Here is a 24624-nt window from a genome sequence, read left to right as displayed (position 1 = left end):
TCTTGAGGATTTTTATTATTTTTTCTGCCGCTTGTCATAATTTTTGTTTATTTAGCTTGTTGTTTGTGCTTCATGAGAAAATACAGGCAGGGTGGGCTGTTAGTACATGGCTGGCAGCATATGATACTTCTCAGTGCTTGTTTTCATTTCCATAGCTGCCTAGAACAACACACAGCTGTCGCACACTCCGTCTCATTCTTCACATATTGGCAATGTTTTCTTTTCCGCCAAGTGGGCTTTAATTTACGCACATATGGAAATAAATTCGAGTTTCCACTCGAGCAACTCGTATCCAAGAATTGAAACCTCTTAACAAATGCGAGCGATGCGATACTTTGTGTACTGTTTAATTTGTCTGATCAATCCACAAGTTAATTTGCGCCGTCTGCACCCTCAGTTCGCAATTCACAATCGAAGCCCGCATGCAAATTTTATTGAGGTTCGACACTTAAGAGGACCAATACACACACACACACACACACACACACACACACACACGCACGCAAATTGATTAAACTGTCAAGTGACTTTATAACTGACAGCGCTGACATTTTGATTATTAATCATTGCCAATTGGCTGAACGCAGTCTATGACAGAGACGTCTACATACACATACAAACACTCACATACACACAGACACACACACATCACTTTGCGGGGGGCTGCTCAATAAGTTCGTAGTTTGAAGTTAAATGATATTGTTTTTTTTTTTTTTTGTATTTTCCCCAATTGAATTTGTTTATAAATGAGCCTCTGTTTCTAAACCGTGTCTCAACCGATTTGCCGCAAATAAAAAATATGCCCTAAATAATAAGTAGAAAAAATTATGTCTTTTAACAGATTGCGAATCAGCAGCTTTTAGAGTCTTTCTGCAAGTTAGTAATAGATTTTCAATCTATAACATTGTCCTATTCGCATATTTGGAAAAAATCGAAGACCTCGAATAAAATTGTGTAATTAATGATGGTTGTCGATGGCAAATTAGTTTTTTGTGGAGCGACTTTTTAATAAAAAAAAACTCTATTGCGAACAGTGTAGTCAACAAGAACCTCCGACGAGGAAAGAGCCGAACACGTTTTTCTTACTGCGGTTCAGGACAGTTATGTGCCCCAAGTTTGGTTGTCTTCAAATCTTGGTGCAGTGAATCTTAAAATTGTATCGTGTTGTGGCACGAATATTAAAATGCAATATTAAACGCAATTTAAGAAAGCAGCTGGTAAACAATTTCTAGGTATTAACTATGCATAGCTGTATATTAGAATTTGTATAAATTAAAACTGACTGACGAATTGATAACTGCCGAATGATGAATGATAACAAAAACCATAACTGGAGTTTCAAAATGGTGACGATTATAACTCTTCTCTTACCCTTTTTTTACAGAGTTTATTACCTTCTTATTGAACTAACCTCTTATGCGAGTATATCACAATCTGTGGCACATATCAATGCGGGCAGACAGACGACAACGACAACGAATTACGAAGCTGGCTTAGCCCATTGACTGCAATGCGACCCAGACAAACTGCATTAAGGGGAAGGGAAGGGAAGGGAAGGGTGGAACAAAGTGTTAAGCGCCAATTGTTGCCTTCACCTGCCAGTTGTCAGACTCAGTGTCAAAGACTTGTCATTAGATTGCATTCTATGAAAATTTTCACTAATTGTGACAGAAAAGTTTTCACCCCCCTCCGGTCGCAAAAGAAAGCTAACAAATTTCTGTAACTAGCTGTATTTGTGTCGTCCACTCGCCTCACTCTCTTTTCTCCAGCTGCCATTAACTTTTACGCAAATGAGCCAAAAAGTTGTCAGACAAAACTATCGACAGCATAGACCAAAGAGCACCTGTTGAGCTGAGGAAGTGAGGAAAACGGAAGGAGAAAGGGGAACGGGAAGGGGAAAGGAAAGAGGGAGAATTGAGTTACTGACTTACTTTTATGGCAGTTATGCGCTACGAACTTTTGGCTCGCAATTGTGTTAAGTGCGTTTTGATAGGCAATGAATAGGTGGATAGATAAGTTAGAGGTTGCAATTGGGTTCAACTGGAAATAGTTTCGACAAGAGATAAAAGACAAATGGAGTTCAAGAAGCAGACTTGTAGCAAAGTTGCAAAAGTGCAAGCTCAACAAAAGTTAAGTTAAGTTTGGGTTTATCTTTGAGGTTAGTTGAGAGAAAATACGGTTAATGAAAACGTTGTTGATTATTTATTCAGTGTCAAATAGATTCGGTTTTTTAAGGTTAATTTATTAAAAATCAAAGAATTCTGAGAATATTTAAATGCAAGTAGTGCAACATTTGTTGCGTGGATTGGGGAAAACTCGGAAAAAATACCCACCAAAAACCGACCAATTCCATTCCTAACGTAAATGTAAAGTTTAAGAATATAGTTTAAATCAATTGGCGACTCATTAAGCAAGCAGGAAAAGCTGCAAAAAAAAAAAACACAGAAGAAGTGAATGCACAAAATGTGCATTGCACTGGCAACAAGACAATGCCAAATAGCATTAGCAACAGCAACAGCAACAAAAGCACTACAAATGCTAATTACATGCAACGAGTGGTGTAAAAGGGTAAAAAGGAAATCCTGCAAAGGCGGCGCCAGTGAAGCTGACAAAACCCGAGTCTCGACTTGAGTCTCGTAATGAGATTGCAACTGCCTCCGAGGTTGGCCACACTTAAGGCTACAAAAAACATAACTAGAAGCACACCGAACGGGAGCGAGAGAGAGAGGGAGAGAGAGAGAGAGAGAGAGAGACAGACTGTGAAAGGGCAAACCATTTAATGATGCACAAAAAAGAATGGACAAGCAACGAACGAAACCCCAAAAACGAAAACCAAAGCCGAAACCGATGCCAGGGCTTGCAGCCCGTTAAGTTTTGCCTGCCGTTAGTGTAACGATTGCAAGTTTTGGACTTTCTGCACGTCAGAACAAAAGCAGCTTAAAGTGGGAGACGACTGATTGACTGTGAGTGGGACAGAGACAGAGACAGAGACAGACACAGAGACAAAGAGAGAGCGTGTGGTGGAGGTGGAAATGTTGTTTAGCTTGTTGTTTTGCACTGACTCGTTAGCTGCACATTTTGCCAGCCCTTTTTCAATGGCATTGTTTTTACATCGTTGTTGTCTTACTGTTTCTTTGTCTGTAAGGAGTTCTGTTGCTGCCCGAAACGCCACCTGGCGGCCCAACGCGCATTAAAGTCATCAATACTGCTTATTTGCAACAGTGCTTTTTGCTGTTGCCTCCCTCTCTCTCCATCCCTCCCTCTCCAGCTCTTGTTATGGCTTGTTATTGTTGTTTGGCAGTTATTGTAGCCAGTTTCCTTCCGCTCTCCCCTTCACTCCTTCTTTCAAAAAATTGCACACATGAAAGCCTCTGTCTGCACAAATTGCGTTTTGTTCTGCTGCTGCTGCTGCTGCTGCTGCTGCTGCTGCCGCTGCCGCTGCTTCCGCTTGTACCGTTTTTATTGTTGCTGTATGCGTTGATTTATGTGCACTGCGTGTGTGTGTGTGGGTGCATGCATGTGTGTGGGCGTGTGTGAGATTTTGGGCGTGCCCGCAGCTGAAGTCACTGTCGTCATCATCATCGTCATCGTAGTGTTCGTTAGGTTCCCTAGTGGAGAGTGGAGACATTGAGCGCATTGCTGTATTTCTAGCGACTAGCTGCGGCTTGGCTGTGGCTTCTGCTACGTTGCCTCTTGCTGCACATAGAATACAAATTGGTTTTAGTTATTAATGGTGTGTATAATTAAGCGGGTGCCTTTTGTTGCCAACTTTGTCTGCAGTTTGTTACAATGTTTTCTTAACAACAACTTCTGCTCGCATTGCATCGCATCGCATCGCATCTCATCGCTCAAGACAAATAGAGCAATTAAGGGGAGAAGAAGACTTGAAGACACAACTTGATAATGTGCAGAAAGCGACTGCTGAAGAAATGCAGCGAAATAAACTTTTAAACTTTTAATTGATGGCAAACGGAATTAGCATAGAGAACAAAGCCAATTTGTAACAGGCACTCGAACTTATATAATTTGCATAAGCTAAAAATAATAATTCAAGTTTCATTCCTAATTCATAAGAATAAAATACTAATTTACTTTTTAATCTTTGCACAACTCTTCACAACAAAGCTTAACCGTTAATGTTACCTTTAAATGAATGTCAGTTGTCAGTGTGACCATGCTAAGTGAGCTAGGCCGGTGCTTGTTGGTTGGTTCTCCTCATGCCTATATTTGTTATATGAAATTCCCTTTCGAAGTTATCTGCTCGAATCGCATTAAGTATTAGATTTGTTATTCGGAAATCCCTTGTTCGCTTCATTAGAGCGTTTACTTATGTTGTTGTGGCTTTGGCGAGGTTGATTAACTTTAGTCAATACACAAACCAAATCAAATCGCCCGGGGATTCACCAAACATACAAATCAAGTCAGGCCAGGTCAGGTCAGGTCAGTTCAGGTCAGGCCGAGTCGAGTCGAGTCAATAACTGTCCACTGTGCTGACCCTTTCAATTAAAAAAGTGCCAGTAACAAGCCTAAAACGAAACCCAAACCCAAATCGTGTTTGTCTATCAATCAGTCGAACAAATAACCGAAAAAAGCAAATCCGAAGAAAAAAATAGCACTTGGCCCACTGACTTAACAAATTTGTGGAGCACTTGGCAATTGAAACCTTAACCTTTTTTTCTCATTACGAATGCAAGATGCGAAAAATGCCAATCACATCGTGTGGAAAAATGGGAAAACAAAAATGTTTGCAATATTTGTTTTTATTTATGTTTTATTTTCGGTTTATGTTCTTGACGCCTCCACAGTAAACTTTGATTTCTCTTACTGCCGCACTCAAGATACCAAGCCAGAAGAAGAAGAAACACACGTAAATTGATGCTAAATGTTAAGCAAATGTTGCCTTAGCAACTTTTAATTGAATGTATACAATCGACGACAGAGTAAGACAGAGAGCGAGAGAGAGAGAGAGAGAGGAGAGAGGAAGAAAGCGGAAGTTTTCATAAATTTTCTATAGATATTGTGAGTGGGGGTTGGGAAAAGTTTGCCAGCACTAGCGGCCATTGGTGGCCTCTTAGTCTTATTGCGTACAAAAAATAAACCGCAACTTTTCTAATTTATTTTCCATACATTTTGGGGCATGTGTGCGCATATTTTGCTTTAATACATATTAAATAATACTTACTTTATATTTCTCTTATACCCTGAACCCATTCAAAATACCTAAAAGGGGTATAGTGGTTTGTGAGAGACTATAAGAACAATAGACTTCGAATCGGGAATATTTGTTCTTGTTTATCTCGGACAGATCAAGTCTATTTCAATATATCGATAACAGCTCCCGTTTCGCAAATATCGATACATATAAATTTATAATAAAGTAACAAAGAGAGTAACAAAAAGAGTAACAATTTTATTCTTACTGATATATATCATATATATAGCTTGACATATTATTAATAAAGTGCACAAATTTCATGAATATCGAATAAGAAACATCCTAGTTATAGCTCTAAGCACTTTCTCAAGTTAATCACCTCTAGCTTCAGAGGATATCTCGCAGTCGAGCTCATTCGCCTACAGATTTTGTACTTGTTTTATTTGCTCGCGTTCCCCACAAAAACAAATATAAAAGAAACTAAGAATGGATAAACCAAATTTGATCCTTTTGTTCTACGCAACTCAGCAACTTGGGACGATGACAAGCCGCCAAGCTAAATATAGGCAAAACTCTGGCCAGCCAAACTCAAATGAAAAGTTTTCCTGGGTCAGGAGAGGAGTGCAGGGAGGGGAGAGAGCAGAGATTTTACCCAGTTTGGCTCTGCTCAGCAGTTCCACAGTTGCTCGGGAGTTGGCTATGTTCTCCTGGGTCTTCACGCCGCCGATGTTGACTGTGGTGGCCTGAGCAGCTTTCAGCTCAGAGCCTCCTCCCCCTTTGCCTGCCCCCCTCTCGTCTTTTTGCTAATGTTTGTATTGTAGAGCACACCAAAATTGCATTTCAGATAAGTCTTCAACTAATGCGATTTGTTGGCTTATTCGAGCACTTTAAATTTAAGTTTTGCGCTTTCATTTACCGTCTTCTAACCCAGTCCATCTCGTAAACTCTTAAGCATGTTACCCAATTCCCTTGTCTGAGTGCTCTAGTTTCCTCTTCGGCATAATGAAGGAATACATTTCATTCAAATCTTATGACCATTTCCCTCATTTGACGTTTGCAACATTTGCCTAGGCACTTGCACCTGGTTTACCTGACCAGTTACTTCACTGTCCCAAAAACGCCGGCACTGCCACAGAGCAATTCCATTAAATTAAATTTCCTGAAATGAACATTTTTGTAATTTTACAAGGTAGCTCTCTTTCTCTCTATGTCTCTCTCTCTCTCTCTCTCTCTCTCTCTCGTTCTCTCTCTGTCTCTCATCCTGTGAACTTTCACGTTAGATAATTGAGATTAGACAGCGCAGCACGCGACATTTTTTGAACGAAAGCGTACAAAGGTGTGAGGAGGGAGAGGGGGTTGATTTGGGATTGGCGGTTGGGGGTTGGGGGTGAAGGCGGGTTTAATGGGCCACACGTAAGAAACCGCAGAGATGCGTGTTAAATCGACGCTTAGAAAGGATTTATTGTTTTATTATTGTTTGCTTAGCTGGAGGTACAAATTAAAACAACAAAAAAAGGACAACCAAGAAAAAGGGAAATTAAAACCAGCATCGTCTCCCCACATTATCCTTTATTGTTTGTTTTTTTTTAGCATTAAGACTCAACTGGAAGCAGGGAATTCCCATTTTAATTATACAAATGGCTTACATACCCTATGATTTATGTCGTAGGTTAACTCTCTGAAATTCCCTCGGGTGCTGCCAGGCATTGAAAATTCCGTTATTTATAACTCCAACACATGCAAAAAAAGAAAAAATAAGAAGAAAAAACATTCTTAACCTTAACCACGAACACGTATTATTCCTTGGAAAAAAATAGGTTCCTTTGCCACTTGCTGTTTTCAAACGAAAATGCCAAAACGCAAGTTGCGCAATTTCATAAATTTTAATCCTTTTTTATTGCGGGACAGGCAGGCAGGTAGACAGCTCGGAAAAGCGTTGCGACAACCCAAACGTGTGCGGAAAATGGAAAGTGAAATACACGAAACTCATTTCCGTCCCACTCTCGGCTTGTCTTGTGCCAGTTTGAAACTTTTGCACGAAAGTAAAGCGAGGGCAATGTGGGCAATGCCTTAAGTATGGCAACTATACATATTTTAATCGGCTGATCGAATTGAAAATACCCATTAATACAATTGAGCAACTCGATTGAAGCACACGCTTTTTGCTTAATTAAAACGATTAAAATCAATTGCCTGCGTTTTTATAATTATTATTAAATTTTGTTAGGCTTACATTATTTCCAATTAATTTTAATTAATTGTCTTAATGTGATATATTTTATTAACTAGTCTTCAATTAATCAATTGGAAGAGACCAAATAAATTGGGTGTATTATTTATAATTGTTATTAAATGATTTTAGGTATATATTTAATTATTATTTATAAAATGAAAGCTTACATAAAAAATTAATTATAAATATAACAATATAAATATAACAACAATGTTAGTAAAACCTTTTATAATTAAGCAAAGGCATTGCTTTCTACTCTTTTCTACAACATTCCATCCAACATTTCATACTCAGTTGTAATATACTCTCTTTGTCTCATTAGATCTGAGTACAACAAGTAACGCTTAACCCTTAGCATACAGCATAAAACTAACCGTCGGATGGGAGAAGGAGTAGACGAAGTGGGTTAAACGTGGTTTGGGGTTGACAATTGTATAAGCACGAGGAACACTATGAGAATGGAAGAGTGCTCAGTGCAGCACTAATTACTTTGACACCTCACATTATGGCTGTATGGGACAGAGGTCAGAGGGCAAGGGGCAAGGGGTATGGGAACTGGTTAAAAGGACATATGTACACAGAGTACGGCGCACTTGCTGTCAAGCAAACGCTTCGCTGAATGCCTGCGGTTAGCTGAAAAGCCTAAACACCTCATCCTCTCTCTTTCTATCTCTATCTCTGTCTATCTCTCTCTCTCTCTCTCTCCCTGTGAGTCTCTCTTCCTGGCTGAGTTGGGTGCCGCGTAATTTAAACAGAAAGTTGAAAATGGTGCTGGGGTCGGCTTTTAAATATGCGACCAACTGTCGAAAAGGAAAAACAAATGAAAATTGCGAGAAAAATGACGGGAATGCGTGCATGTGTGTGTGTGTGTGTGTGGGACATTAAAATGTGCCCCCAGGACATTGCAGGACAGGATGTGAGCATGAGTTGCCTGGATGCGACTACTCGCTTCGAATCCTGTCACGCGTAATTTATGCATGTCTAAGCAGCCTTTTTTGCCATTGTGAATGCATTCACTGAATGCGTGTGAGTGGCACTGCGTGTGTGTGTGAGTGTGTGTGCGTGTGTGTGTGTGTGAGTGTGTGTGCCTTTTGATATGATACGAACAGAAATCAAATGTTTTGGTTTCATCACCAAAGTGGGAAATGGCGTGCAGAATGACAGATGCTAAAAAGATAACAATGGAATGAACGAATATCATGAATAGCACTCACTGAAACTCGCAAACAATGAGCGAGGGTGATATCGAATATTTTTTTAATTTATTTGTGAGAATCAACCATTAAAGTTTAATGAAATTTGCATGTTCCGAACAAAAATTTTAAGAAATTTACAAACGGAACATTTGAAAAATGTTTAAAAAGGGATTTAAGATAACAGGGAATCGATAAATATTCGATAAATCTCCATATATAAGTTAAAAATTATATAAAATATTTTTGAATTTGTTTGCAAGGAATTTGATTTAAGGAATTTATAAATGTAACACACGAACAAGCAGAAGGAATAAAGCTTAATTGAGGATTTAAGATAGCAGAGGATCGTAAATAATAAATACATCAGTTTAAAAATAATTTAAATGTAAAGAAAGCAAACATAGAACAAAACCAGATTAACTACATACCAATTAAAATCAGATAACGCATTGAACCAAATCAGATTATCAGCATACCAATTAAAATCAGATAACACACACAAATTGAATTTAACAAGAACACTTTTCAATATATAAAAATAAAATCATTTAGAGAAATAAAAATACATTTACTTTTGGCATATTTGTTGCTATTCATATCAGCACAGATATAATTTAAGCTCCAGACAACTTAAGCTGATTATGCTGATTTGTGTGCGGTCTTTCATTAAGACAACATCTGCAATCGCATAAGCTCAATGGCATTTTCAGATCTTCACGTAACTTGGCCACTTAATTAAGGCCACTTTGGCGTTCGCGTTGCGTTGTCAATTCTAAAAAGCACTTGGCCCAATCGAAAGTTCAACAAACTGTTGCACAAGTGACAAAAAACAGCAGCAACAACTTGCTAAATACAAAAAAAAAAAAAAGAAGAAAAAACGAGAAATTGCGACACGCGACATTAAAAACGTGGCAGGCAATAAAAATTGAGGTCAACAGCAGCAGCAGCGGCAGCAGCAGCAACAACATCTAATGAATAACAAAGGCAAAAACTACAAAAACTATTGTGGGGAGTTATGAAGGGAATGGGGGAGGTGTAAAAGCTACAACAACTATTGTGTGGAGTGATGAGGGGAAGGGGCGGGGCAAAACTGAGGCACGCTTTATCAAGATGCGCAATTAAATATGGAAATGTGCATAAAATGAAAAATGGAGGCAACATCAACAGCAATACTAACAACAATAACAACAACCACACAAGCAACAACCACACAAGCAACAACAACATGAAATCTGCACACGCGACAAGTGTCATTAGCATTGGCTCCCCGTTGCCCCATTCCCAACACACAGCCCGCACTTCTTGCCACATAAAAAAAAAATAAAACTTTAAAACAATTAAATGTCATTTTGTGGCACATTTTATTTAGTAAAAGTCGGCAAAGCGGTCGGGGGGCGTGTCAGTTGTTGTGTGTGTGTGTGTGGAGAAGCGCAGAGACGGACGATGGGTAGAAGGTAGGACGAGAGTGGAGGAGGGAACGAGGGGGAGTGATGCGATTGTGGCAATGCTGTTGACGTTGCTGTGTATTTTAGCTAAGTGTTGTTGTCAACGCATTTGCGATTATTTGCAGCAAATATTTGAAAATTAAACACAAACCCATGAGACATGAATATTGAGAGTGGGGTCGGGTCGGAAAGAGAGGTGGGCGTAGGCATGCCTAAAATTTGTTGAGAATTTATATTACGTGTCGACAGCAACAACAACAACCAGAAAAACAATGCGAGTCGCAGCTGTTGGCGAGGTTAGGAACTGGGGGCAGGCACAGACAATGCAAACAATTTCAATTTGCATGTAGAAACAAGGACACAAGCACACACACACACACACACACAGATACACATTCATACAGAGTGAGAGAGACAGAGAGAAAGAGTGAGAGACTGAGGCACACTTGCAAAATGGCTGCCAAAGTTCAAAATGCAACTATACGGGGTTGTCCTTGTCAACTGAGAGTGGCGGTTACGAGCATTTGTGGTGCCATCGTTCTATGCAACATATGGCACTGTTGAAAGAACGTGTCGCCAAATAGTGTCGCGTAAGTCTAAGGCCAAAGAAGGTGACTTGATTATAGGCACTCCAAGCACTCCACCGAGAGTCTTGCAACAATGTAAGCTACACTTTTATACACAGTCTGCATATGTAAATGTCTGTGAATTTGACTCAAACTAGACAACTGCGACAAATTGTATTTGTAAGCGGCCTCGATTAGGCAGATAATTTATTGTAATAATTAATGAATACTTATTGAATGTATAATGAAGAGTTTATGTGCAGAACAACAATATATATTGATTATTATTATTATTTATTTTATATTTATTTATTTCTTAAATATATTTATGATATGTTGGTTATCAATTTATTTATTTAATTTTTATATATATTTTTGAAATTGTTCACAATATTAAGTAGTTAATTGAATAGACTTATTTGTTTGTATTGTCTTCGTTTTGTGGATGATGGTTTCCTTCAAAAATGATCAGTTTCAATAATAATTGATTGATTGATTCTTTTATAATTTACAATTTTTAATATAACATATTTACATCTATAAAAAATGCATCAATTAGAAAAGCCCCTCGTTAATATGAGCTACCACAAAATAGATGAAGCATGGAATATTGTAAATGCTTAATTGATAGACTATCATTCTAATTAACTAAAAGACATAGGTGCTTTTAATAATATGCATTTGTGAAATGCGATGCATTGAAAGAAAGGTTATTTAACGGATAACAAGAGAAGAGTTCTCAACTAATGTTCAAGTTGTCAAAAGGGACTATGAACACAATTAGAATTCAACTAAATGGAAAGCTGTCGGTTTCTGTTACTGGAATTCAAAGACCCTTTCCATTACCAAATGTCTGCCCGTCCAGTGTCAAGTTTATTAACAATTCCCCCAGCAGCAGCACATATCCTACATCCTGCATCCCGCATGCCGCATCCCGCATTCCACATCCCTGTCCATGAAGCATTTTAATCTGCTTGACAATTTTCAGCAGCTGCTCGTTTCACTCTCAGTGCGAAAGGCAATCCTCCGACATGACATTTCACCTGCTGCTCACCTGCCAAATATCCTGCTCTCGGTCTGCATACACATATCTGTCCATATCTACAGTATATACATATATATATATGTATAAATATATAGGTATGGCTATAGCTGTAGCCATAGCAATGTATGTTCACGTTGAGTCTGCTGCACACGTCTGATGAAACTGTCAACTGTCATTTAAATTTAATCGCATGTTGTTTCTCTCGCTTTGCTGTTGTCGCCGCGATTATTGTCGCCAGTTGTAGCTGCCTCATGCCACTGCACCTCCGTTGCGCCCCGTCCCCGTCCCCATGCCTCCAAAGATTTTAATTACTGCGCCACAAAACAACAAAAGTCAACCCGGTTCCCTACACTCAAACCCCATTGCCCGATACCCCTTTCTTTCCACCTCTCCCTGCCTCCCTGCCCCAGTCTTTAGCTGCTGTCAGTTGCTTATCGCTTTGGCTTTATAAAAATAATATAAAGAGACACTCATTGGGTTGGTTTCTGCCACTGCCTCTGCCTCTGCCCCTGTCCCTGTCCCTGCCTCCGTCTCTGTCTCCATTTGTGTTTCAAGTTTCTGTTTGCTTGGTAGCTCTGCTCCATTTAGATAAGTGACACATAAATTAAGCAATTTTCCTTTTATTTTACTTGCTGTTTCACTCTGTTGCTCTCCCCTCCTTCCCTCTCCCTATCCCTCTCCCGCTCACTTATCGCCCTGCTCGCTGCGCCAGCATAATAGAATAATTATAAAACAATTGTCAAACTGCTTATGCTGCCTTCAATTCCCTTTTGCTACTCGCTTTACAGTTTTTGTGCTTTTCCACTGCAGTGGAAAAACTGGTGGAAAGTGCGAGTAGTAATGATCGCTGGTTTATTAACCCCTTCACATATTTATTTTCATAACACGCCTTCCATCACGCCCCATAAAGTTTATTTGCAGTATTATTTTTTATCATTTGAAGTACACAGCTCAAGTGTTAGATAAATATTTTGACAGCTCTGTCATAAATTGTCACTCAGATACCATTGTGATAGCAAAGCGGGCCAAATTTCAAAAGAGTTTAAGAACTGCAGACGATTTTAAGAGCAGCTAAATTGTACTTGTTAAAAAAAGAATAGCCATTAAAGCAGACGACAGACTGCTGCCTGATGACAAAAGCTTTCCGTGTCCTAAATGCAACAGCAGTAAAGATAAAAGCTATCCCTCCCTACTAACACATACCCCTCTGTCCCCCATCGCTTAAATATGAATATTTAGTTTTAGTTGGTTAACAAAGAAAAGGGTTTAAGACACATCTGACTGAGAATTGAAGCTTACTTAAGGTAATTATTAAATTCACGTTTGTAAGCAGCATTTGTTTATGTAAGGAGATGTGGAAAATCCTTATTTGTTTACTAACTGTGCCTGGGAAATTAGAAATAGTAGAAAGAGAAGTAGTCAATTGACTGAAGTTCTTACACAACAAAGTTTGCATACTTTATTTATTGTTCAGGTACAATAAATATATTTAAATTTTGAGCGCTGTGTAGATTCAAACCATAAATAAAACTAAATTTCAGATTCGATTTTTAAACGCTTCTTAGGCACATGTCAAACTTATCACAATCAAATCAGCTAGAAATGTTTGCTATGAGAACATCCATCTAAAAATGATCTTTTGAACAGAAATAATGGTTTTATCTTATGTGAATTTTAGTTAGACAAAGCAAGCATTGTCATTTGCTGAATGCCAGCCGACACCTCATCTCGAGTCGAACGTCAGGCGTCAAAGTCAGGCTCATCACGGAGTCAGCAGAAAGCGCTGCTTTGTTCAATTCTGTCGCTGTGCTAAGCATTTCTTACCTGGCCAAGTGCCGAGAGCAGCACTCACAGTTGTTATTTGGCCAACCGATTAACACCCTTGAAGTGGATGTTTCAACACGAAACTCGTTCCCATCGCCAACAAACTCGCACTGAAAGAATCAGCCGAGTAACTGCCAACTGGCAACTGGCAACTGGCAGCAAAAGCTTTTTTCCTTTTGTGCTGACAAGACCTTTGTATATATTTTTTGTTGTTGCTTTTGGTTTGGCTTATAATCAAATGCAATGGCATGACTAAAATGGAATCTTTCTGTCTACACTTCATCAACATGCGGGGCCCCAAATGACTCAAATACTGTCAGACCAGCTGACAGACAGAAAGTCAACGCAACATCCCGAACCCAAACCCAAAGCCAAACCCAAACCCAACGCCAAAGCCAATGCCAAACCCAGGAGCAGGCGCAGACCCAACCCGTTCTCAACACGCATTCCTCATGCCATACAAAACAATTGACATGATTTGTTGTTGTTTTGCTGTCGTTGTTGTTGCTGCTGTTGTTGTTGTTATTGTTGCTGCAATGACAGCAGTGAATTGTCACAGCAAGAGCAGAAGCAAGAGTAGCAAGCGTCGCTGCCCAGTCTCCTTTATCGGGCTGCCCGACTGAAAAATGCAATTTTCCAAAATGGCCAACAAAAGGTTGGCACTCAGAACGGGTTTGCCCCGAAAGGACTCGTCTGACTGGTACTGGTTGCTTCCTCAACACCGGCAACAGCCAATTCATTTATCAATAGTGCGATCCCCGAGCCCCCAATTCTCGATTACCGATTGCCCATCTGCGATCCACCAGCTCTTGAGCCGGTTTCAATACAATTTCAGACTCAGCCTCAGACTAGCTGACTAACTGACTGCCTCACTGTCTCTCTGGCTCTCTGTCTCTCTGTCTGACTATCTGACTGTCTGATATCATTGCTGTCGTTTGCTCCTCTGCCGCAAAATTAAGATCAATATCGAGTCTCGAACCGGGCGATGGCTGTTCCTGCATCGGCAGGTGGCATTCGTATTCCGTTTGTGGCCACTCTACTCTACTCTCTACTCTCTCATTCTCATTCCCGTCCTCGTTCTCGTTCTCCCTCGCTCATTCTTTATCTCTCTGTCTCTGTAGCTCTGTTCCTCTTTGAAATCTGTGATTTATTTCGAGTTTCCAGTGGCGGAAATCGCTTAATACGTGGGACGTGAAACGTGGATCGCATTCGGGTTTAGTTTTGAATTCAATTGGCGCGCTTTGAAACTCGACTGGCAACCCAACCGCCACCCATAGCCACTTATCCTCCTTTCTAAGCCACGTTGCCACCCATTTAAGCGGCATTTTTACAGGCGACTCCCCGCTGCTGCATTGCCCCCCACTCGCCCCGGGTAACTTCATTCTGCGCAGTTATTTATTGTATTCGGTTATCAGCATTTTCCAGGCGCTTATAAATTTCGTTGCGCTTATTTCGCTAAGGAACTGCAACTATCATGACTTTTATGGCAAGGCCTTCCATTTGCAGCCATTCAATTCACAGCTGCCACACAGCGGCGCCACCAGAATGCTTTGATAATTGTATATAAATTTAAAGTTGATCAATTTGTTCAAATGCACTTTTTTTGTTGTTATTAGCTTGCTTCATTAGTGAAAACAATATTGAATAGCTGGTTTAATACTGCTAATTATAAAGTCAAATAGAAGCCACCTTCAAGTGGGTAAACAGGCCATGGAAATTAATTGAAAGTATCAGCGAGTCAATCAGGCGCGACAAATTTGTGGCAAGCGACTGGAAAACGCAACAAGTTCTGACAGCTGCAAAAAAAAGGCAAAGTGAAAACTGAATTAGCATGTCATAAAAAAAAGGGGGCCAGAGACACTAACAACAGCTAATCGATAATTTATGAGCACAAACATTGATAGGGGAGGGGCGGGTTAACCCGCAACATGTTTATAAATAGCGCTAATGAGCAGAGCAAGCGAACAAATCCCAACTGCGACTCGTGTGCTGTCAGTCACTCAGTTCACTTCGATTCATTGCGGTGTCAATGGATGTCGACAACAACAACAACAACAGCAACAACACAAACAACAATAAATACAACAATAAATACAACACATTGACTGCAAGAGGTAAACAGAGTGAAAGAGGTAAGGGTAGACTGTAAATTGTTTAAACAAGCGTCGGCACATTGACTTTGAACTAATGTATGTACAAGTATTTGATAGCACAGACGAGGACGGGTTGTTGTTGTTGTTGTTGTTGCTGTTTAAGCAATCATTGTGTAAATATTTACCCGAAAGGTAAAGTTAAAATTAAGCACTAAGCACTAGGCAGAGAGATAGCTCTGCCACCCTCGGGTCTTGAAAACCTCAAACTCCGTTTATATGTGTCATAATTGACGGCTGTTGCATTAACCGAGTATTTGCCTCAAATATTTGTGCTGCATTTCTGCCTGATGCAGACATTAAATGTTACATATTGCAAGCAATCGGAAGCGCAGACATCTGCCAACGCAAATAACATGCAACTTGAATGAATCCACAATATTTATGCAACATGCCACTGCCTTTGGCAAACTTAAGCTGCTGCCGCATTGTGGCTTACCTGCCTGTCTATGCCAATCTAAACCAAATGTGCGTCAACATAACAAGCGAATATGGCTGCCAATCGTGGCAATTGTGTAGCATTTGTGGTTTCAAGTCGCTTAAATAATTATTAAGCACCTTTTATACCAGTTTATCTCTTCTCTACGAGTGTTCAAGTTTAGTTCTTTGAATTGCACTGTGTAATACATAAGCCTGATAAAACCTTCTCTTAAACAAATCGATTAAATAAAATGTATAGAAATAACATTCATAATTTGTAATCATTTGTTTTAATTGCATTTTAATTATTTTATTTATACGCTATTGTTTTTTAACAAGAACTAAATACAATACACAATATTAAAAAAGGCTTATTCAAATTTGAAATTAATAATTATTTTATTCTCTGCTAAATGCATTCTCCGCTTTTTTATGTTTTGCAGGTGACATTCTCTCTGGCGTGTGTTTTGTGGGACAACTGGACACACACTCTCTGGGCGGCTTTCTAATACTGCCGCTGTGCATTTATCTGTCGATTGGCGCTCTCTTTCTGTTGGCCGGCTTCATCTCGCTCTTTCGCATACGCACCGTGATGAAGACGGATGGGAAGCGAACGGATAAACTGGAGCGGCTCATGTTGCGCATTGGCTTCTTCTCGGGCCTGTTCATACTGCCTGCTTTGGGTTTGCTGGGCTGCCTGTTCTATGAGTACTACAACTTTGACGAGTGGATGATTCAGTGGCATCGCGACATTTGCAAGCCATTCTCCATACCATGTCCGGCTGCCCGGGCGCCGGGTACGCCCGAGGCGCGTCCCATATTCCAGATCTATATGGTGAAGTATCTGTGCTCCATGCTCGTTGGAGTGACGTCCAGCGTGTGGCTCTACTCCAGCAAGACAATGGTCAGCTGGCGCAACTTTGTGGAGCGACTCCAGGGCAAGGAGCCCCGCACCCGGGCCCAGGCGTATGTCTAGTATGAGACGGCGGCGGCGGCGGCTGAGGTGGCGGCTAACGAAAGTTACTTAGCGTTTAGCACGTAGAATCCTAGAGTCCCCCTCACCCCCAACTCCCCCCGCCAAATGCACACACACACACAGAGACATACACTCAAATATATATGTACTTCAAAACGCAGTCGTAGTTATAGCTTAACCTCATACAAGCTTTGTATAAAGTTCATCTCTGTCCCTAATCCACACCCCGAAACAAAATCAAAACTCTACCCTAAGCTATTGTTTAATATTTAGTTACATATATGAAAGCTAAGCGTGGCTTTCTTTGTTGAACCAAAACTATGCGCATAAGTTGAGCATTTAGTTGATAAGTGTATTTTTAGTGGGTCTAGTGCTCTAGTGTTCGAGTATCCTAATCCTAGTTGTTATTGACCCATCCACTTTTACTGCTCTCGCTTCCCTTTCCGCAGCTGCAAATGGTATACGAATTTTACAAGTGCTTTCCTTTTTTCAGCTTCTTCACAATTTCACTTTTCAAACGACGCATTCAATTTGAACTAGTTTGCATTTAAGTAGGTTTTTGAACAATTTTATTTGAGAAAGCTTTAAATGTGCCCTACGGTTAATTAAGCATGCATATAAATGTGCAAATTCTTATTTTTAAGAATCAGAGCTGATGTGAAATTTGACAGCTTCTCAATGAGCCCCATTAACAGTCAGTCAGATTTTCCACACAAATCAACAAGATGATTTTCCACATCAAATTCACATTATTTATTTTCGACACCCGCAATTCTTAATTCATTGAAGTTGAAGTTCAAGTCAAATTTCGCATCAAACATATTATAAGAAAATATTCGTACTAAATGGGAAAATAAAGCAAACAAAAAAGAGAGAAATCCTAGATATAAGATATAAAATGCTTGAAACTTAATTTAAAGCTAAATGTAAAGTAAAAACCATATATACATAAAAATATATTTAATTATTCATATGTATGAACAAAAAGAACCTACTTACTAAATATATATATATATATATATATATATATATATATATATATATATATGTGAATGTATTATGTAGCAATAAATGTCCTCCATGTGCTAAACTCACAGCAAAACTTATAATTATTGTATATTTATGTATGTATTTGTTAAACTAATTAATTTTTAAAGCCAAACGCGTTTTTATTAAATTTTTAATGACGTTGTAGTCATAACACTTAAGAACGGACCCTCAAATATTCAATTGCAAAACTAATCATTTAAGGGACAAATTTAATAATAAACAAAAGAACAACAAATTAAAAACTGCCATTTAAATATGTATTTGTTAACGAGGGTCCCACTAAAACACCTACTGTTGACAATTTGTTTTTGCGTACAATTTTAATACTAATTTTGGTAATTCCAAATAATAATTCGCATAGCATTTAAGTGAACAATTGAAGCGTAAGATGCAAATGAAATTCATTTCTATTATGATAATTGCTGTAAAATATAGAACAGTGTAAAACTACGATTACAAAATATAAATTGAACAATTGTAAGTGTGTATACATATTAAATAACAAATAACAAATGGCAAATGCTAAAACAAAAACCAATATGAACAAATAAAACTTTATTTTATTGTTAAAGACTGAATGACTAAAATGTTTTTCTTTGTGGGTCTGACCTGAATTCACCTGTCAGCTGGAGGAGTCTTATTCATCGATTTCAAATCGAATAGAATCGACAAATGAGTTTTATTTTAACTCAGCCATCTAATCAACTAATTACAGCCGTTCAGGATCAAGCAAACTTCATCGCCTATAAGAAAATATATCTGATATAATTTAAGAGTTATAGCAAACAAATTACAAAGGTCTACGGATAACATTTTCGATAGTGTTCTGCCAACACTCAGATATATTGTATATATGTTTATCATATAAAAAATGACTTTCTATTTCAAGAAATATTGTTTCGTAAACTTAGAACATTTTTCTAAAAATAGGAACATTTTCAAAGTGTGTGAAAAAAGACATTTTGCAAAGAGACGCACCATCAATTCGTTAGGAGCACCTTATTGAAAAGACTGTCTGCTCTCAGCCGTATGAGAACGCATATACAAAATTAATCGAGCGTCAGACACTTTATTATAACAACTATTTGCTGTAAGATGGAATTTGTAGTTCTCATCTGCAACTAATTACATTGCAGACAATAAGCACTCATGTTCAATGTTTTCGACCAAAAACTTTTCTCATTACAGCGAACTAAAGCTGAAGCTTATCCCTTCCCTTATATAGCCCAATCCCATCGTCTCCCTACACCCAACCACACACATGAAACATACACTCAAAAAGCTGACCAAAAAGCAGCTTCAAATTCAATCATAACTTGCCAACTCCCGCAGCTATGGCTACAGAACCGACTATGCAAGCAGCCACCTCCTCAACCCCACCTTGCCTCTTATCAACGACGGTTCACACTTACGCCACATCGCCGGGAAAGTTGAAATGGGGGTCAGGGGTATGGGAAAACACACGCCCATATAATTTTGATTACACTTGTTTTCTAAATACTCCGACCATAAAGGAACCGCAGAGAAACACATGTGCGGGCAAATAAAATCCAGGACTACTGCACGTTAGAGAACCGAAGCGTCTGCTCCCTGTGAGGGAAGAGCGGGAGGGGGTGTCGGTTGCATGGTTTAAGCGCCTTAGCAACAAATTACTGTTAAAAACGACGGCCAGAAATCTGCGTTGCTTTGTTGCTGCCCACACTCCACTCCATTTTCTCTCTCTCTCCTGTCTCTCCTGTCTCTCCTCTCTATCCCTCTTGCTCTGGCCGAAACAAACACGCAGAACGCGGCACACGTACGTAAGGATATGAAGGATATGACGCTGTTTTACAAAACACGTGTGCGATTTAACAACTACAATAAAAACAATAAGAACAAAATACAATAACAAGCACAGCAACAACTACAAATGCAGCCAAAAGCAAGCAAAACTTTTTCCCAAAAAAAAAAATAACAAAAAAAAAAGAATTCAATATGGCTGCGAGTTTTGTTGCGTTTTTATGTAACCGCCATAAAAAAGTTATTAATGTGTGTGTGTAGGCGGGAGTTTGCCCCTGTGTGTATGTGTGTGTGTGTGTGTGTGAGTATGCTGCACACGGCACAAAATGGCGCGGGCGTGTGCAAGCGTTAATGTGGCAAAATGCTTTTGCAATGAACTTTGCTATGCTGGCGTTGGTAACTTTTCAAATGCCCTAAGTTAGTGAGAGTATTACAGGCCAGTCTTGAATTGTGAAATTAAAATTATATTTTAACATACGCATCCCAATCCACTATTAATTCGTTGATCGAGAATTTTGCTGCATTTACTATTTATCATTTATTTATTTGTTTATTTTATTTTCTTTTTATTCAGCCTGAAAATTCGATATTTGTATCTATACATTTTAAAATTGTATCAGAAAGGTTGACATGCATATATATTTACACCAGTCCTATTTATCCTTTCACTTAATACTCATATTTCGAACAATTATTCCTATGGCAGCTATATAACATAGGGATTTCGATCCAGTCGAGCGTCTATTCCTCAATGACCGAAGCAATAAGACGCAGACACGGTCATGTGTATATATATCAACTCGGCTAATAATGCTGATGAAGAATATATATACATTTTAATATCATCAAAAAGGATATACAAATTTATAGATTTATAGATAGTTTAAGAATTATTATGGTGCAGTTAAGATTCTGTGAATCGTGTTATGGGATTTTTAAATCTATTAACATTTAGTAGTAAATTAAATAAAAATAAATAAAATGTTAGGCCTATTAGTAAGCACATAAAATCCTAGTTTACTAGAGTATTTGTAGTTCGTTTTGACCACATCAAACATGTTTTATTTCACTTTTATTATTTGTATTGCACTTTTTCTCCGTGTGGCGGTGTGAAAATCATAAAGAAAACATATGAGTGGATGGAAGTTACTAAAAATAAAAGTGCGAACTTCGCTCGAGCAGCAAAGGGGGCCAGCTACAAAAGTGAACGCACCCAAAGAGAATCCTGCACAACATTCCCCTGTTCCCCATCTAGGACTCCAAATGGACAAAAGCGATAGTTTGTAAAAATCCGGTTTCAGTTAACTCGCAGCATACTTTCTGGCATTTTATTTGGGGAATATTGTGTAACCAGGAAGCTCAGGCAGCCAAGAAACTTATTTCACTAAAGACTTTGAGACTGAAACAGTATTTTATTTCGACAAATTTCATACACAAATATTCGGATTCAATACCGTAGAAGTATGTCTATCAAATTTTGGATTATCACAACACTCTTATCAGTGGCCATAGCACACATCTATGTGAACCCGGCTATCTTTGAGCAGACCGCTATGCGAGTAAGATCGAACCTCTCCAAGTATATGACTGCTATATGGTTTGAGAGTGCTGACAGCTGGATGAAAGTAAAGGGGGAGCTGAAATCGAAGCTTCAAGCGGGCCAGCAGCTGGTGGTTGAGGCCCAAAAGAGAATAGCTGAAGTTCGGAAAAAGCGCGAAATGAGATTAGCGCTTGAGTCTGGCTTAAGGGAAAAGTCAACCATAGTTCGCAAACCAGGATGGAACTTACATTTTTCCATTTAAAATTGTATTTGCTCGGTGATAAATATCACGATGTCGCAGTGTGAAAAGAAAAGAAAAACATTTTAATTTAATTAATTTCAAATACTTTGGCAGACAGCTGCAAAGTAGAGCACCAGCGAAAAACTGCAAAACGTGGACGTATTTAATTGCAATTTCCAATTAGGAAATGTCCAGGCGGACACAGCTGGAAAATAAAAATAGTCATGTTTTGTACAACTCATTGACTTTGGCTGTTTGACAAAGTCAGAGTATAGAGTTCAGTAAAAACATTATGCAACAACATCATGATTTAGGAAAAGCACATTAATAGTTCTGCTTTAATACAAGAGCTCTCAAAAATCTGAGTAGATGCGCGCAACTGCAGCTCAATGAAATTTTATGACCACTGTGCCCCCCTCCAGGAACTAGTGAATAGTTTAAGTCTTTAAGGGAAGGGAGCCACTGGCACAAACAATGGGAAAGTTAATTGCTCGACCAACTAACAACCCCATCGAGAACAACTTGAGCAAACTCAGCCCCCCAACGCAATTTCGACGCCTGCAATTTGCCGCACAATTGCGGAGCAGTCGTCAAGGAATCCTGTCGAGAAGCCAGTCAAAAAATCAGAGCAATCTTCAAGTGCTCGGCAGGGTGTGAGCATGTGGATCAGGAGGAGTGTGGGAAGGGGATAGGAAATTAAATGGAGAAAGGGGGAAGGATGGCTAATGGCAATAATGCCAATATTTGTCAGCTGCCAACAATTGCAGCCACTTTTGTGGGCTGCTAATTTCTGTCGAAGCAGTCAATTAAATTTTCAGCAAGGACTCGACTGACATCTTCAACTTTTCGGGATTAAAACGGTGCCAAATGAATAAATGATGGGGCATGAATGTCAATCAGAGTTAAGCATCGGAAATGAAGACAAACAATCGCTCCGAAATGACTGGACACAAATTGAAATACGAGTAAATCCCATTGCCAAGGGAATGAGGATGGGGTTGGTAACGGGTAGAGGTTGACTGTGGACTGCAGAGGGCGTTACGAACTTCACTAGTGATGAGTCATGTTTGGGGGCACGGGGCGACAATGCCATTAGCGAGCAATGTGGCCTCTGCGGGGAGGCATAAATTATTAGCCAAAGCCACGCCCACAAATTGATAAAGTTTTGCCTTCGCACACTAACAAATGACAGTTGGCGCAAAAGTTTTTCGGTGCCATTCCGAAATCGATTTTAATGGCATCGCAAATAACGCAATGAAAATATAGTCTGTAAATTTGGCAAGCCGAGAAAACAGTTGAGTTGTTTATGCAGCAAGCACACAGCACCCAACCAGGAGGAGGATAGGGCTAAGCAGCGTGTGGGGATAAGCGAAAGAAACTTTCAACTGCAAATGAATTGAGTTCGATACTGAAAATGTTGTAAAATTTTATAGTTATCGCTGGCAATTTAATGTAATGAGCTACTCGATAGGCCCAACAAATGGAGACCTAATCAAATGCACAAAAAACACAACCCAACTAACCGATACCCGAACCTCCGAAAGCCATGCGAAATGCATAGCTGACAGCCCACATATGTACATGCCTTATAGACATCTTATAATGCTAACATATCTGCCATTTCACTTTCAATAACTTTTCATTTATACACACGCAATATACACAGTTTTAGTATTAGTGAGGACGGGTGTAGAAAGTGTCCCAATAACTCAGCCAACTGATTGAACAGGCTTTCAACTTTGCGAGTTTATGGATAAAGTTGGAGCTTTTAGTACTGCCGCATAAATTTCTGTTTTGCCATAGATGTATTCAGATGTGCATCATATGATGAAACAGCCAACAAATTTTAATGCACGAGGGCCATAAAAGGCGAGCACTGATGAGGCGACATGCTGAGCTCAAAACTGAACCCAAACATACTCAACTGAATCGGGAATAGCTGCTTAAGGAAACTGCCTTGGCATCGGATGTACTATGTGCTCTGGCCAGTAATCGCTGGTTGGGATTTACTCGTAAAGCATGCAGCAGGTGGCCAAAAGTTGTTTTTGTCACGCTCAGTAATTAAAGCCACTGCCACAAAGGCTGTCAGCGTGTGGTCACATTCCATTGACTACGCATGAAACAAGAGCAGGAGCAGGAGCAGGAGTCGGTGCAGGAAGCGGAGGAGGGGCAGTGGGAGCCGCTGGGTTTAATCTGATTTATGTTGCGGTTACGAATGGCGCGTGCTCCGCTTAATTGTCATAATTTCTTTTTAGCACCCAAAGCTGTCGAAATGAGATGGGCAACAAGCTTTTCAGAATGAGGTCTCATCATAGGATGAGGGTTTAGCCCATGGCTTAGGCTCTTAGGGGAAATTAAATTTGGAAGTACGTTAAATTTACAATTTATAAAATGTTCAACATGCGCGCTGTCCAAGTCTTAAAAATACAAAGGAACGACTTAAGGAAAATCTTATTTTATTTATTGAATCAACTAACTTTATAATAACAGAATTAAGAAGTATCTGCTTCGAGGATATATGTGTGTTTTTGTATATTCTTCCGTTTATTGATTTACCCACAAAGCTGATAAGTTTGCGAAAACAAACAGGAATGCTCGAGTTGAGAGAGGTCAACTGCGATATACCCTGCAAGCGATTTCAAATATCGATATATATATATACATGTATTGAGATAGCAATATATAATGTTTAATTTGTTTAACATTGCTTCCCATAAATACTCATACATATCTCTTCAAATCTAATAAATTCGACTACTTAAATAAATGGCAGCCTGAAGTAGAATGTTTTTTAAAAATATAAAATGCATTTCAAACATAATAGTCATCTCAATTGACAAAATAGATATAGTTATTAAGGCTAGAAAATAATATAATATCCTTGTAAGAAATTCCTCTTCTGTCGCCATTTTGCAGTGTTGTTGTTTAAGGCCTTGGCTAAGTGTGTCATTTTATAATTGAACTATACAAATGCCTGCAGCTCTGTATTATCCACTTGACAATC

At 39.1% G+C, this 24624-nt stretch overlaps 1 protein-coding gene across 1 annotated transcript in view; it reads left to right on the top strand.

Moving 5' to 3' along the window:
- The window catches only part of LOC6558256 (frizzled), a 105938-nt gene extending 87949 nt beyond the window's left edge, over nt 1-17989 (top strand). Inside the window, exon 5 of the mRNA XM_001985472.3 lies at nt 16478-17989. Within this exon, the coding sequence (XP_001985508.1) occupies nt 16478-17010 (533 nt within the window). The 3' untranslated portion in view covers nt 17011-17989. The remainder of the gene's footprint in view (nt 1-16477) is intronic.
- The last annotated feature ends 6635 nt before the right edge of the window (nt 17990-24624 follow it).

This window comes from Drosophila grimshawi, unplaced genomic scaffold, assembly GCF_018153295.1.
Source record: "Drosophila grimshawi isolate 15287-2541.00 unplaced genomic scaffold, ASM1815329v1 contig_44, whole genome shotgun sequence".
Taxonomy (NCBI): domain Eukaryota; kingdom Metazoa; phylum Arthropoda; class Insecta; order Diptera; family Drosophilidae; genus Drosophila; species Drosophila grimshawi.
Note: the sequence above shows the minus strand (reverse complement) of the source record. Positions and strands in the feature narration are given on the sequence as shown.